The following is a 17,201-nucleotide window of genomic DNA, read 5'->3' as shown; positions in this document are numbered from 1 at the left end:
ACCTGTCTGCTTGAGAAAATACCATGTTCTGCAATAAAAATTATTGAAGTGAGATGAACAGACTGAACTTTATTTTATTAGATAAAACATGTTGACAAGTTTTACTTTGCAGTTGAATTTTTTTTATAAATGTGCGCTGCCGGGTAGCGCAGCGGACTAAGCGTCTGTCTACCACCACAGAGACAGTGGGATCGAATCCAGCTGTGGTGCTTCCATACTAACACAAGTTTCAAGTTTCTTTAATAGTTGTCATACAGAAGTACAGAATACTTTTATACAAAATGCTTCTTACTGTTACACTCCAGAGACTGTGCTAGACAAGATAAGTATGAAATAAAATAGTATAGCATGTAAAATAGAAGTAAAAATAGAAGTCACAGTGTTCAGTATAGACATATGTACAATGTTCGATGCAGAATAAAAGTAACTGAGTTACCATACAATATACTATGCAATGTACTAATATACAATACTATATATAATAGTGCAAAGCAGAAATGGGATGAGGTACAATTTAGGTACAATTTACAGTAAGGTGTACGAGTTGTAGTGCAAATCCTTTACCAATCAATATAAAGTGTGTTTAGGTGATCTAAAGTGTGGAGAGTGGGTGCTGCTAGAGCTGCCGCGATAACCGCATTACCGCGGTATCGCTGTTGCATCACGCTCACCGCAGAGTTAGGCTGAATACCGCGTCACCGCTGTTTTTTATCATAATAATAAAGTTGGCTTGCGGCTTGCGGCTCTGCAGATATACCCTACTCGGTTCCAAGCGACCCTATTGGGTAGAAGTGGTACCAGAAAAGTCATGTGAAACATTGCAGACCACTGACTGGTCAGAAGAGAGACGCGTCACACTTTGTAGCCTCAGTCTGAACAAAAACAGAACGCCGGCGCCGCCATCTTTACTGCCTCGCTAAGGATGCATTTCGTTCAGGATTTGTTTGCGACAGAACCAAGCAATAAACAAAAAAGAATGGATTCACTGTGTATTCTGCCTTATTTATTGATGAAACAAAACCGACATCAACCCAATTTACCACCGAGCGGAGAGTTTAGTGTCACAACAAGATCGCTGATGTGTTAAGTTTGTTGTTGTTAATACTACCGTCAGCCGATATACACGAGAGGTAGCGTTAAACCCGGGTTTGCTTGGTAGAATACACAATGAGAGGTAACGTTAGCTTTGGCAGAATAGACGCAACGAGAGTCTGGTTAATGTTGTTATTGATTGATTGATTGATTGATTGAAACTGTGTTAAACTCTGGCTTGCTGCAAGCCCTCGGACATCTATGCCCACGGAGCTTTCAGTGTACACAAGCGAGCGGCCCCGCCTGCATTCCCACACGGAGACAAACGGAGTAGTACCTGGCTGCAGTGGAAAAGGAACGAAGTACCAGGTGCCTAAAGCGGGTCGAGTCGAGTAGGTACTATGCAGTGGAAAAGCGCCATTAGACTAGAGGCAGGCTATAAGAGTAGACTACTAAAAAAAAAAAAAATGCATTCAAACCTTTTTTTTTTTTTGTGCGCACTGTGCGGTAATTACCGCGGCGGTAGGAAATATTTCGCAAATTCGTGCGGTAAGGAAAATATCAATACCGCGGCAGCTCTAGGTGCTGCAGTGTGTTGTTTGTTTAAAGTGAGTGTGTGCATGTGGACGTGTGTGCTGTGTGCATTTGATGGTTGTTGCATAGTGTTTATTGTTCGTTGAGCAGCCTGATGGCCTGGGGATAGAAGCTTCTTCTGAGTCTTTCTGTGCTCGCCTTGAGACTCCGGTATCGCTTGCCTGACCGCAGCAGTTCAAAGAGGCAGTTGTTTGGGTGGCTGGAGTCCTTGATGATTCTCTTAGCCTTACCCCTGCACCGCTTGTTGTAAATGTTCTGGAGGGTGGGAAGCCCCCCTCCAATTGTGCGTTCGGCTGAACGTGTCACTCTCTGTAGTCTGCTTCGGTCTTGTGCAGTGCTATTCCCAAACCAGGAGGTGATGTTGCCAGTCAGGATGCTCTCTATTGTACATGAGTAGAAGTTCTTAAGGATCTTCTGACTGACTTGGAACTTCCTTAGGCGCCTGAGGAAGTAGAGGCGTTGTCGTGCCTTCTTCACAACACTGTCAATGTGTGTGGTCCATGTCAAGTCCTCGGATATGTTGGCTCTGAGGTACTTAAAACTGTTCACTCTCTCAACCGGTGCCCCGTCGATGCTGAGGGGGCTGTAGTCCCTGACCCCCGACCTCCTAAAGTCCACAATCATCTCCTTTGTTTTGCTGACGTTCAGGGAGAGGCTGTTCTCCTGGCACCATCCCGCCAGGACCTTGACGTCTTCCAGGTAGGCCCTCTCGTCGTTTGCAGAGATCAGGCCCACCACTACTGTGTCGTCAGCAAATTTGATGATTGTGTTGTTACTCCGCTGAGCCACACAGTCATGTGTGTACAGGGAGTAGAGGAGGGGACTCAGAACACAGCCCTGGGGGCCCCTATGTTGAGGGTGATGGATGAGGAGGTGCAGTTGCCTGCTCTCACCACCTGGGGTCTGCCCGTCAGGAAGTCCAAGACCCACTGGCAGAGGTCATAGTTCAAGCCCAGGTCCCTGAGCTCGGCTATGAGTTTGGAGGGGACTATGGTATTGAATGCCGAGCTGTAGTCGATGAATAGCATTCTCACATAGTTCCCCTTCCTCTTGTCCAGGTGTGATGCTGCTGTGTGCAGCACATGGGCTATGGTGTCCTCCGTGGACCTGTTGGGGCGGTATGCAAATTGCAGGGGGTCCAGGTTGATGGGGAGGGAGGAGCAGATGTAGCCCTTTACTAGCTTCTCAAAGCACTTCATGGCTATGGAGGTGAGAGCTACAGGGCGGTAGTCGTTGAGGCAAGCAGGCTTGGATTTTTTAGGTACAGGGATGATAGTGGACTTCTTCAGGCAGGTGGGGATGACAGCCTGTTCTAAGGACAGGTTAAATATGTCAGTGAATACCGGGGCCAGTTGGTCGGCACAGACTTTTAGGACGCGGCTGGGGATGCCGTCCGGTCCTGTTGCCTTCCTGATATTCACTTTTTTTAAAGGTCCACCTCTGTTACCCTAAACACTGAGTCTCCATCAGCAAACCCCCCCCCATTGCCGTGGCTTGTAGGCTGGTGTTGTTATTACCAGCCTCAAACCTTGCATAGAATGTATTGAGATCATTTGCTAAGGAGATGTCACTGTTCAGTTTGAGGGAGGTGCCTTTGTAGTCTGTCATCATTTTGAGGCCCTGCCACATAGCTCTGGAGTCAGCCTGTTCAAACTGAAGTTCAATTTTATCCCTGTAGCGCCGTTTTGCCTCTATTACTGTCCTCCTTACGTTGTATCACGCCACCTTGTGGTCATTCATGTTGCCTGCCACCAGGCCGGCGTTGTATGCTGTGGTGCGTGCTTTCAGAGCTTCACGGACGGATTTGTCTACCCAGGGCTTTTGATTTGGGTAAACTTTAATTATGGTAGTGGGGATTGTTTCTTCCACCAAAGTACGAACAAAGTCCAGCACTGTCTCCGTGTAGTCATTTATGTTATCTGTGTTGTCACGGAATACACTCCAGTCTGTGCACTCAAGCGCAGCTTGGAGCGTCTCCTCTGACTCCACATCCCATTTCTGCACCTCTCGCGAGACTACCGGAGTGCTCTTGATTCTTTGTTTATATTTTGGTGAAAAAAAGATGGCCGCATGATCAGACTTCCCGAAGCCACTAGCAGAATGAGCCTTGTATCCACCCTTGAATTGCGAGTAACAGTGGTCTAAAATGTTACCGCCTCTGGTGTTACAAGTCACATGCTGATAGAAGTCCGGCAATACCTTTCTCAGATTGGCGCTATTGAAATCACCCACAACCACAATAGCAGCGTCAAGGTTCGCTGACTGGAGTTTGTTTACCTCGTTGTGGAGCCTGGAGAGCGCGTCACCAGTGTTTGCTTGCGGTGGAATATACACTCCGATCAGGATGATCGACGTTAGCTCCCTCGGGAGGAAGAAAGGTCGACACTTGATGGATATATATTCCAGGTTGGGGGAGCAGTGGTTCGATAGTTCCACAGTGTTAGCGGGTGGGAAACCCGGCGAGGGTGGGTCCTGGTCGTTGTAAACAGCGACTCCTACAGTTCGGTCGGGGCGCCTGCACAGCAAGGGAAGGATCTAGGAGAGGTAGTGTGACCTTCCACACGTTACTCTCCCAGTGAGAGTCCACGCTGCCAGGAGAAAAGAAGGGGTGGCGGTTTGCGACGTGCTGGTGAACAGCCACATGAAAGAGCTCCCAGTCGGTGAATATCAAGAAAAGGAAGTAAAATTATTCAAAGCGAAATAAAAAGTGACAATTCAAGGATATAAGAGAGGAGGAGGGTTGAACACGAGAAAAGGAGAGAGAAAAGCGACCCCAGAAGGAGTACAAATGGTGGCGCTGGAGATGATTCAGACTAGCATGACGCAGTGGGCAGCTAGCATACAGGCTAACATACAGGCCGACATCCAAGATAGAATGCAGATCGCCCAGGACATGCGGGCTAGCACACGGGCTAACGAGCTAGCTAACCAAGCTTTCCAAGCTAAAATACGGGCTATCCAAGCTAGCACGCAGGCCTGGCTGGAGAAGGACCTGCAAGCTAACATGGAAGTTAACACGATGAATATGAAGCAGCAAGTGATACAAGCTAATGTGGCGTTGGACCGCAGCAAGGCCTGGCTGGAGAAGGAGCTGCAAGCTAACATGGAAGTTAACACGATGAATACAAAGCAGCAAGGGATACAAGCTTTCCTGGGGCCCTCGGACCATAGCTGTCAACACTCCCGTTTTTCCCGGGGTTGTACTGTATTTCAACCTTCTTCACGGTTCACAGAATTGGCAAGTTTATAAAAAAGAAAAAAAAAATCATAAAATATATTGGGTCGCACCTAAATCGGCAGGGTCGGTCGGCAACCGGAAACAAACCATTATTTTTTTTAGGCCTAAGTGGTTGCCTAGTGGAGATTTAGGATTCACTGACCGTAAGAAAAAAAGCTGTAAGAAAACTAAATGTCTGGCCACCTGCATTTCACTATGTATGTGACAAATAAACCTCTTGATTATTCTTGAGTTGTAGTATTTAAGCATTACATCACACGCAGGAGTGGTTTGTGACCAATAAACCATGCCTAGGGGTGGTTGTTAGGCCCGAGGCGCAGCCGAGGGTCGTTAGACCCCCCTAGGCATGGTTTATTGGTCACAAATCACGACTGCACGTGGTGTAAAGCTTTTATACAACTGCCAGATTCATCCAACCTTATTTCTATACAATAAACACACATTAATCGAAGATTTATTGAAAAAACCATCCGCCAGAAAAAGTAGTTCCCACAACTCCATGTGGAAGCAGCTTGAAGTGCATCCAACCAAACTAACACATCCAACTGTGTATTATTGGAATGATTGAGAGAAGTTGCCTCATGTGGAAGCAGCTTGAAGTGCATCCAACCAACTAACACATCCAACTGTGTATTATTGGAATGATTGATTGAAAATTTATTAAAACGTTTTCTTTGCCCTATAGGAAAAAAACGTTTTCTTCGCCCTATTTTTTTATTTATTTCTTTTAGCCTAAACTTAACCAGTTGGAAACCAGGGGTACAGTAATAAAATTAGCAATCAACCAATCAATCAATTCAATAGACCATGCTCACTTAAAACAGCGCTGCTTCTCTCTCAGTCTGACTCCCCCGCTGTTGCAGACAGGAGTGTGTGTGTGTGTGTGTGCGTGTGTGTGTGTGTGTGTGTGTCACAGTGTGTGTGTGCGTGTGTGTGTGTACGTGTGTGTGTGTGTGTGTGTGTGTGTGTGTGTATGTGTGTGTGTGTGTTTGTAGAGAACGCTGCAGTCAGTAGAAAGTAGGAAGGAAGAAATTTAAATCAATCAATTAATCTATCAATCAATCCGCGATTTTTCTTTTGTTCTAGATTGAGTCAAGACCCATCAATTACATCATCCAACATTGTTTAAAATACTAACACATTCCCCTTGACAGAATCGCTTCATATTTAGTCGTTATGGTGCTTTCAACATAACCATTTGTTGTCCGCGATCCTGTTTTCTCCCGGAGTGAGCCGGGGAGGGTTATGTGATTGGGTTGTGGGCGGGTCCTGAGCCCAGGACCGTGGATTGTTGCCAATAAAGACGTGTGAATGGCCAATCAGAATCGAGAAATTTGCATGCCGTTGTATAATAATATGTAGCCTACAGTGATGAAGGTATAAAGACACTATGGTAATACATTGATTGATTGCTAACTTTAACAGATTGCAGAATGGGTACAATACAGTATGGCACGATACACAATTGTTAAGGGGTTGCAGACCAGAGAAGGACTTCTTCCCCCATTTTCAATTCATCATAACATTTATGTATGAATTGTAAGATTTCAATAAATATGAACATGTTAATGCTACTACTACATAAACTGAATTTATACTGAATTTGTCTTACACTTAATGCAGGGATGTTCACAGCATTTCACTTTCAACCAGGTATCTGATTAATTTAATGTAGCAACTAGTTCACCCAGTCCTTGTTGGACTGATAAGTGGTTGCCTAGTGGAGATTTAGGATTCACTGACTGTACACTGTAAGAAAAAAAGCTGCAAGAAAACTAAATGTCTGGCATCTATGGTTTCCAAATACTGTCAAATTACAGTAAAATCAAATACATTTACAGATTACAACCTTTATTTAATGGTTAATATTTTGATAAAAGGTAATTTACTGTATTTTTATAGCATTTACACTTAAAGTAGGAAAACAAAAGTAATCTGTAAAATAATAGTGAATTTCCTTAATACAGGTTTTGACCAGCAGATGGCAGCGACGAGACAGCTCCATTGGGAGGGGGCGGGGCCGGGTGGGAGAGGGCGGGCTGAGGGGGCGGGCCGGGAGAAGGGGCGGGGCTAAAATTTGCACGTTTTTTCTCCTGCCAATGTTGACGGCTATGCCTCGGACGCCGGGGCCTGGACGGTCTGGTCACCGGGCCGGGGGGGCACCGGGCTTGGGGTCGCGGGGGGTCGGGGGATCATTGAGGCGTGGTGCTTTGGTCTTCTGCGGGACTGGGCTTGGGGTTCTCGTGGGCCGGGGGCGGGTGGGAGCTCTGGGTGCTCGGCTCCACGCATGGTGGACCAGGATATGGGGGTGTTCTGTTTCTCGGGGAGGAGAGCGGGAGGGAGGGGTTTCTCTCAGGGGGGCCGGAGCGGCTGGGCTCTGCCCGGCGGGGTCCTGTGTGTTGGGGGGTCGGTGGGCGTGGGGTGGAGCTCTCGGTGGCATGGGAAATAGCGGGCTTGACTCGGTGGGGGGGGGCTGGCCCAATCAAATTCAAGGTACCCGTGTCGCTGAATACTCAGCCATGCGTGAGACGGCCCTGGGATGTGGAGGAGCCCTGTTTCTGGCGGTGGATGGCGGGAGGGGGGGGGGGGACCCCTCTCATGGAGGTCTGGGAGGCTGAGCGCGGCCGAAGTCAAGGGGCCCATGTGGATGTACTGTTGTGTTGTTGATGTCATTGTAGGTATGGTGTAAGTGTTGTTTGTCTATAAACGTTAATAAAAATAAATTGTTTAAAAAAAAGAAGAAAAGAAGCGGTGGGCTGGGTACATGTGTCGGAGGAAGCATGTGATAGTCTCCGCCCTCCCGGACCGACGGTAGGGGGTAGAGTGTGCAACGACCAAGAAGGGGATTGGGAATTGGCATAACGACTAACATTGGGAGGGGAGAAAAGCGGAAAAAGAAGGGGGGGGAAAAGATAATAAAAAATAAAAAAAGTAATAAATCGCAATATTAATATCGCAATACTCAGCATACCGCAATATATTTAGTATCGCAATACTATCGTATCGTGACTCAAGTATAGTGATAGTATCGTATCGTGAGGCCTCTGGTGATTCCCACCCCTACCTCATTAACTCTCTTTCGGTGTGCGTTCCTGTGATAAAGGATAAGGAGGGCAAGGTGCTGACCAGCGAGGACAGTGTGGTGAGAAGGTGGAAGGAGTACTTTGAAGAGCTGATGAATGAGGAAAATGAGAGAGGAGGACGGACAGTGTGGAGGCAGTGAACCAGGAAGTGCAACAGATCAGTAAGGAGGAAGTGAGGGCAGCTTTGAAGAGGATGAAGAGTGGGAAGGCGGTCGGCCCAGATGACATACCAGCGGAGGCCTGGAGATGCCTAGGCGAGATGGCAGTGGTTTTTCTAACAAGATTGTTCAACAACATCTTGGAAAATGAGAAAATGCCAGAGGAGTGGAGGCAAAGTGTACTAGTGCCGATTTTTAAGAATAAGGGAGACACAGAGTTGCAGCAACTACAGGGGAATAAAGCTGATTAGCCAAGAGGAGAGGTGAAGATTAGTGAGCAGCAGTATGGGTTCATGCCAGGGAAAAGCACGACAGACGCATTGTTCGCCCTTAGAATGTTAATGGAGAAGTATAGAGAAGGCCAGAAGGAGCTGCATTGCGTCTTTGTAGACCTAGAGAAGGCGTATGACAGGGTACCAAGAGAGGTGTGGTATTGTATGAGAAAGTCAGGAGTAGCGGAAAAGTTTGTGAGGGTAGTACAGGACATGTATGAGGGCAGTGTGACTGTGGTGAGGTGTGCAGTGGGAGTGACTGAAGGGTTCAAGGTCGGGGTAGGATTGCACCAAGGGTCGGCCCTCAGTCCTTATTTGCAGTAGTGATAGACAGGCTGACAGACGAGGTCAGGCAGGAGTCCCCGAGGTCAGGCAGGAGACCATGATGTTCGCAGATGACATTGTGATCTGTAGTGAGAGCAGGGAGCAGGTGGAAGAGAACCTGGAAAAGTGGAGGCATGCACTGGAGAGAAGGGGGATGAGAGTGAGCAGAAGCAAGACCAAGTATGTGTGTGAATTAGGGATGCCCCGATCACGTTTTTTGCCACCGATACCGATCACTGATCGTCTTGAGCCATATCGGTCGATACCGATCAGATACTGATCGTTTGATTAAAAAAAAAATTATATAATTTTTTTTATTTTTTTTAATAAAATATATATATTATATAATTAGACTTGTACTTGTAGTTGTATTATCTGCGAGACATCGCCACCACGCAACAAGTCAAAATGCTCGCTATCTGCAAACAGCTACACTGTCTGTGTGTACTCGAGTAGCCTCCAGCTACGGCCAGGATTCTCCGGCGCTGCAGCTGGACCCTATTGGTATAAATCACATTCAGCCTGCACTCAGCTCGAATACGCATCGAATCAATGTTATAAGACATTGCTATCAGGAGCTATCTGTAGCTACTGCTAGCCGGCTAGATAACGTTAAGACAACGCCTCAGTGAACTATTTAGTTTAGAGCTAACGTGAGCTACTGAGTCAACGGAGGTAACTTATCATGCACTCGACTATTGCTGGAGCATTTGTTGATATCAGCAGCTATCAGTAGCTAGCCAGCTAGATAACGTTAGACAATGCCTCATGTAGTCACTGGGTCATTTAGTTTAAACAGTAACGTTAGCTCGGTAGGTAGCCAACGTTAGCTCACGTCGCATGCACCAGACTATAGCAGACTGCGAGGCATAGGAGCCTCTCTTGTTTACACGAGTGCGGGAGGGGCTGGGGAGGAGGGGCCGTATGCTGCAGGCTGTGTGTCTGAGAGAGAAGTCAGCAGTGAGATCTCCGCTAAGAATTGGATCATGTTTTTCGATCGGTTTTGACGATCGGCGAAAATAAAGCATTATCACCGATCTCATATTTATACTGAATATCGGCCGATACCGATCGCTGGCCGATATCGATCGCTGGCCGATCGATCGGGGCATCCCTAGTGTGAAGGTGAAGGAAGACGGAGGGGTGGTGATGATGCAGGGAGTAGAGGTACCAAAAGTGGACGAGTTTAAGTACTTGGGGTCAACAGTCCAAAGTAATGGGGACTGTGTTAGGGAGGTGAAGACGAGAGTGCAGGCCGGGTGGAGAAGGATGATGGGGGTGATCTGCGATAGAAGGGTACCAGCAAGAGTAAAGGGAAAGGTCTACAGCACGGTAGTGAGACCAGCTATGCTGTATGGTCTAGAAACAGTGGCACTGACCAACAAGCAGGTGGCGGAGCTGGAGGTGGCAGAGATGAAGATGTTAAGGTTCTCTCTGGGAGTAAAATCAAAAATGTCTACATCAGAGGAACGGCCCATGTTGAGCAGTTCGGGCAGAAAGTGAGAGAAGCAAGCAGGGGAGGAAACTAACTTTTTGGCTTACCAGCCAACTGGCGAGTAGATGATTTCTTTTTTACCAGCCAAACTGATTTTTTTACCAGCCAAAAATAAATCGCTAATTGTGATAATTACTTCTTTGTGTGTCTTCGTCTAAATTGATTTTCAATCATAGTAATAATCACACTGTGTCTCTACTCTTTAAAATATTTATTAGCATAAAACATTAATAAGTGTCTCTACTCTCCACAATATTAGCATACAACATGTATTAATCACACTGTCTCTACTCTTCAAAATATTAGGATATCACATATTAACATGAAAGAGGGAACTATTCTGGACTGGGTTGGGCTGAAATGGGCAGTGAAAGATGCTGGGCTGGACTGGGTTGGGCTGGTCTAGGTTGGACTGGGTTGGGCTGGGCAGTGAAAGAACCAAGCATTTCACTGTAATGTAATAGCTAAATAAAACAACTTGAACTTGACTTGTTACATTTGCACTCTGGTTGGATGCCAAACGTATTCTGGTTGTACTGTACTTGTGCTGTTAATTATGATGACAATACATTGGAATCGAATCTCATGTCAACGCTAGGGGTTCAGCAGGTGTATTCTGAATGACAAGTATGACAACATCACCGTTGTGAAGGGCATATGGGCAAGTGGTGATATGGGGGAAACCCGGTAATAATAAAATGTCACTCGGCTGCATTTAAGCAAAGCCGCTCAGTATAGTCCACTATGTTGAACGTGTGTTATGGTAGCTTGTTACATGCTAGGTAGCTAGCCGGCTAATGCTGGGTTAGCCTCACGCCCACTTGTCATTCTCATCCGACTCGAAGGAGAACGTCGTGTGCTGTTGTTCGCCCCCATGTCAGTCAGACCGCACTGATATCCGAAAGCGACGACTCTACATGCAATTATTTTCATCCACGATGTGTTTTTGTCTAAGTTTGTCTACGTTGTCAAGCCGGTGACAGGAGTCTGTAGGTCCGCGCGCAGTGGTCTGTCCACTTCCCCTAGATGCGCGACATCTTCTAGAAAACTAGTGTTCATTGGACGAGCTTAGAGCGCATCTGTACAACGATGATGTTCATTGGTTATGGTCGGATTATTATGAGGCGCAAATGGGAGGAATCATAAGGGGGGAGTCAGAGTTCGGCTTGTGCGAGTGATTTGCCATTGTGCAAATCAGCAGATTGCAGAATGATTTTTTTTGTTTTGTTTTGTTTACTAGTACTTGCCAGACTGGCGAGTGCTCTTCATGAATCACTCGCCAAACATAAAAAATACTCGCATTTGGCGAGTAAAGTGGCCTAATTTCCTCCCCTGGAAGCAAGACTGAGATGGTTTGGACATGTGCGGAGGAGGGAGGTGGGGTACATCGGGAGGAGGATGCTGGAGATGGAGCTGCCAGGAAAGAGGAGGAGGGGAAGGCCCAAGAGGAGGTTTATGGACACAGTGAAGGAGGACATGCGGGCAGTGGGAGTGACGGAGGACGACGCAGATGACAGAAACAGATGGAAACGGATGATCCGCTGTGGCGACCCCTGAAGGGAAAAGCCGAAAGAAAAAGAAGAAGAAGGTGTGCGTTCCTCCCATTTGCAGTTGTGAAGTACTTGTCTGTGTATATATGTTTGCTGGTAATCAGCACCTCATTAAATAAGGTCAGCGTACACTAAAGGGAGGATCGGCGTTTTTTACAACAGGTTCATATCAAATGGAACTAAATTAATGACAGGATGATCAATCAAAATGGACAAAAGATAAACAAAAGTGTTTTATGACCATCTAACGGGGAAGACTCTTTAAACTGTGTGTCAATATTTGTATATATTGTTATTACCTGCATTGCTTTTACTCTCTTATTCTCTGCGTTGCTTTTATTCTGTCTATTTTATGCTCATTTTATGTCTCTTTTTACTGCTGTGAACATATTATTAACTTCACTTCTGTGTGTGTTCTTCCCCTGCTTGATGTTGTTAAGTACTTGTCAAAACCATCTTCAGTTTCATCACAAATCAAGCAAGTGGGCAACAGAAGAAGGTTTGCAGAATACACTAGTTGCCATAACAGGACGGTCTAGACTCTAGAGGTCAACCAGCAACCGAGAGGTCGCGAGTTTGATCCCTGGCACTGTGAGGAGGGAGTATTCTAGCCGTGAGCTGGGTAGTACTGGTATTACATCCATGGATCCCACCATCTCTGCCACGGCACACCCCAAAACTGGTCCAGGGGCACTGCACTGCAGGCCACCCTGCATTCTGACCTCTATGAAGAAACACATACATGTGGGCCACTACGTGTATCTAGGAAGGATATGCCCATCTTCTTTTTGCAGGTGTTTTTTCTTACCAGTATTTTTAAAGACAATGTGTGCTGGTCTGTCCTTCATAGTCAGATCCAACACCGACAAACCCTCCTTGTCCTGTGTGAGGAGGAGGCCACCGTGCTGAAACACAAAGACACACCAGCAATCAAACGTCATTCTCTTTAGAACCAGTGCTCTAACTGAGATTAAAGATATACTTCTGATTTGTGGAACCCTGTTCCCCACATAGTACTTGTGTGCTGATGTTGTCGATCCATGCTGTTCCTCAGACTACCTCACTATCTTAGCCACAAACTAATGCTAAATCAATGGGGTCAAGCTCCTCTATGTACAAGCCGACTGAAGCTCACTGAAACTTACCCCACGGTGCAACGCAAAGTCGATTTCACTGAGCTTCAGTCGGCTTGTACAGGCAAGAGCTTGACCCCATTGACTTTGTGGCCAACTAGCCGAAGCTAGAATGAGGAACATCGTGGACTGTTGTGAGAAAGGACTCGACCATCAACAACATTGAAAAGCATGTTTGTATGTTTATGTGCAAAAATGAAATGAAAATAAAGATAAAAAGTAAGAAATACAACAAGGATTAAAAACAAACACAGAACTATCGCTTTAAATTCTAAATATGTTTTCATATACAGATGCCATGGGGATGTCAGACAGGTACTTGTGTGATTTTACTATCATGGTTTTATTTATGATGGTTTTATGTTGTTCTGTATGTTACTGTATGTGAAACCAGGGCCCACTGGAATAAGAGGTGGAACTCTGAACATGATTAAACCCTGGTAAAGGATACATTTAAATTAAAAGTCTGGATATAGGTTGATGTTACACACTGTCCATAAATACCATTCAACTTTGAATAGGCTGAAATAAGGCAAATTCAAATTAAATGATAATATAACCGATAACATTTACATATTATTACCACATCAAAGCAGGCTAAATGCTTTATAATAACAAGTTAATTCTGTGTTGTATTTGCTATTATGGGTATCATTACCAATAGGAAACTATCATTAGGCATTGGTCTGTGCTTTGTAACACAAATATATTGTCTTGCAGGCACGTTTTTTCCCAAAATCATGAAAAAGGGATAAGAACCAGTGAAGCATTTCCAGTTCATCAATAATGTTTTTCTTCTTTCCAAATTTACATTCGACTGGCAATTTGATAGTAAAATTTGTTCCAATAGCTCTGATTGATGCTGGTTTGCTTTGCCAGCTTCCCTGATTAAGACCATGCCTGACTAAAACATTGCATGTAATTAAATTGATTAGGATAGGTTCTTTATTTACCCAGGGTAGGTTATTTATTATAACTTTCCAATTTTATATACTAAAGTACTCAACTTCTACTTTCTTTACTATGAGTGAAGACAACACTCTGACTTACCATCTTTATATAATAAAGTTTGAACACATTGTTCCTCTAAAAACAGACATATATGGTTCTTTGTCTGAGGTACTCGATTGTCCACGTATTCTGGTGATCTTTTCCCCATCTCGCTGCACTGTCCACTTCCTGAGAGGCAGCAGTCTGATGCACCGTGGAAAAGGTACTACTAACTACCATCTCATATAGATGTACCAGAGGTACCCACCTTGACCAGGGCCATGAGACAGTGGATATGTCCATAGAAAGCGCTGCGGTGCAGAGCGGTCCAGCCGGACTCCTTATCCTTCACCATCAGGTCAGCACTCTTGCTCTCCAGAAGCCACTCCAGCAGGGCCCTCTTGCCCAGCGAGGCCGCCAGGTGCAGGGCCGTGCGACCGTAGGCGTCCCTCAGAGTGGCCGCGTTGTGGCAGTGCGCCATCAGGAACGCCCGCAGCCGCCCCTCTGAGCCACGCGTCAGCGCCGCCACCACCTCGTCGGCGTGGCGCGGGGAACGGCATTTTGGCGTGCAGTCCGGTGTTGCCAGGCTCATGCTGACTTTTGTCTGGAATTCGCGGTGAACTTTTGCTATAACAAGAACCCTACCCTATCACCCCTGAGAACCCACCACCCTCTGCAAGAACAAGAACCCTACCCTATCACTCCTGAGAACCCACCACCCTCTGCGACAACAAGAACCCTACCCTATCACCCCTGAGAACCCTCCACAAATGAGCTAACTTCAAAATCAACACCATGCAATAAAGACCTGCCAAAGAGACTCGCCCTCCGGTCAAACTTCCAACTTCCAAATGATAAAGGGTTTTTGTGAAAGAGCTGCTCTCGAAGACATAAGGTAAACAAATAATAAAGGAGGTGGAGATGGTGGTTTCGGGCGCTAGAATTGTGCTTGTGTTGAAGTTCCACTGCACCCTAGCGACCCCAGAGCCTCCCTGAGACTTGCCTCTCAGTCCACCATGTTCACCAGCAATACAACACAATCTAAGGTGCTTGCAGCATAAGATGGCATCAAGAATTCAATAAATACTAAAGTTCTATACTTTTTTTTTTTATACAAAATTGTACAAATATACTCTTGTTTTCAAAAATAGTCTCTTCTTTCCTACTTTAATATTTTACAAAAAGGCAACAATTTCAAACAACCCTCGACAACATTTACACCTTGCGATCCGTCCAACTTGAGGGGAAAGGCCCCCTTTCCCCCCAAAACACTCAGCACCCTTTTCAAAACGCCATAATTGTATGGGGAACCTGAGGAAGGAAATGATAGACAATTAGAAAGCACCCTTTTCAAAACGCCATAATTGTATGGGGAACCTGAGGAAGGAAATGATAGACAATTAGAAAACTAAAATAAATGGTTTTAAAAAGGAACACGCCAATATTATGGGAAATGTGCTTACCGTCTTCTCCAGTCAGACAAGATAAGACACCTATTTCCTCTCTGTGCGTTCAGTAGAAAGTTATCCAGCTGCAAGCTAGCCTAGCTTAGCATAGATGAATGGAAGCTGGTGAACATTTTCCATAATGTTGGCGTGTTCCAAGATACACTTAATTTGGTACACCACTGAAAGTACAAAGGTCTGAGTTGCACGGTGCACAGTGACACTCATTTGGCTTTCATGCAAACTCAGGAGGAGGGATTAATCTGCACAGATCACCTGATCTTGACATACTGGTTCGCCTGCTAACTTGCTTGTTGAGAGTAGACTATATGATGGCGTGTAACAGAGTCTGGAGTTTACATTGTTATTCATTTATTTATCCCCTTGGGGAAATTCAGGAAGCCAGTCAAACAGGTCATTAGATTAGATTAATTCATTCATTCATTTATTCATTCATTCAGATTGCAAGCTTTCAGTGAATGTTTCACTCCAGCCCAAAAAAATAAAGCTGATTTGGCATGCTCATTGATCATAATCCTACACATATCCCAAAAGGATACACTGTTTTATACAAATTAATTTGATTAGAGGTCATTGATGGTGTATTATGCCATACCATTGAAATGATGAAAACAGGTACTGGTGGTGAGTGATAACAGTTCATATACAAAAGCCTTTTTTTCTCTCATCATTTGACTTCCATAATAATCACCTTTATTTATGGGGTAGTGCTGCTAAAGGCGAAGCTGCGGGATATTGTGATTATGTATGTATGTTAGGGGGTCGTTACCCAACGGCGTTTCTGCTACTGTATTACTGACACAGTTACCTACTCAAACGTCCCCTCCCCAGACTAGGATAATGACTCATTTACAGCCAGACAAAGAAGTATATTTTCTCAAAAAAATATGGTATCAATCATTTCAATATTCCTCATCATGACAAATTGCTAGTAGCAGGACCTTGCAGCAACTAGCTAAAGTTAACATATCAAGTAGCCCTATAGTCACGACCATTACTCAATAATATCACTAACGTTATCAACCTGACCGAGTTGCACGAATACTGTATCTAAGCGTTTACTGTCCTGGAAGAAGAGGAAGAAGTGAAAAGGCGTTTTAACGGACACATCACCGCTAGCTAAAACATTAGCTCGCTAACCTTAACCGGTGTTGACAAAACGATTGCAAATCAATGTCTCACCTTCCGTTAGATGAAAAAGAAAGACGTCGCGAGGCAAGCATCAACGGTGCATGAACGATGTGTCATAATAACTGTAAATAAGACAAACTAAATGTTGTTTTTTTACACCTGTCAATTTTGACAACTGTGCAGAGACTGCAGTCACACGCTAGGACTTCAGAAGAGGGGGGCGGGACGGGGCAGTACGGAGACTTCTGACTGGTTGAGTGAAAATACATCCTGATCTTCTATTGGATGTTAGTATTGGATGTTACTCAGTTGCGCTCATTTGCATCAATGCCATTAAAGGGTTTGTTTGTTTGTTTGTTTGTTTGTTTGTTTGTTTGTTTGTTTGCTCTCGCGAAGGATCAAGTGTCAAATTTGTCGTACATAACATAACTGTCTCCACTGCAATGTTTTTATTTAAATGTTTCGTTATTATCATTGTTTTATTTATTTTTTATTTATTTTTTTATCAGATGGTTCATTCATTCATATGTTCCTGATTGGATTGATTGATTGAAAACTTGAATTAACAGATTGCAGAATGGGTACAGTACAGTAAATGTCATAAATGTATAGATGTAGCAGTACTGTCTATCTGTATGTCATACGATGAATTGAAAATGGGGGACCCTGATGTAAACAAGACGAAAGTCTTTCTCTGGTCTGCATCCCCTTAACAATTGTATGTATTGAGCTGTA

General features: G+C 45.0%; 1 protein-coding gene across 2 annotated transcripts in view; it reads right to left on the bottom strand.

The window, feature by feature from the left end:
* Positions 1–16,671, bottom strand: part of ibtk (inhibitor of Bruton agammaglobulinemia tyrosine kinase) — a 107,754-nt gene extending 91,083 nt beyond the window's left edge. The window contains exons 1-3 of one of the 2 annotated variants that reach the window (XM_084335796.1): positions 16,518–16,671; positions 14,138–15,180; positions 12,555–12,651 (exon numbers count right to left, since the gene is read on the bottom strand). In XM_084335796.1, coding sequence (XP_084191922.1) covers positions 12,555–12,651; positions 14,138–14,461 — 421 coding nt within the window. In that variant the 5' untranslated portion in view covers positions 14,462–15,180; positions 16,518–16,671. Of the gene's footprint in view, positions 1–12,554; positions 12,652–14,137; positions 15,181–15,332; positions 15,389–16,517 lie in introns of those variants that run through there. The other variant, XM_084335797.1, reaches the window with a different exon arrangement.
* Positions 16,672–17,201: the final 530 nt, after the last annotated feature.

The sequence above is a fragment of the Notolepis coatsorum genome (assembly GCF_963971535.1).
Source record: "Notolepis coatsorum genome assembly, chromosome: 19".
Lineage (NCBI taxonomy): Eukaryota > Metazoa > Chordata > Actinopteri > Aulopiformes > Paralepididae > Notolepis > Notolepis coatsorum.
Note: the sequence above shows the minus strand (reverse complement) of the source record. Positions and strands in the feature narration are given on the sequence as shown.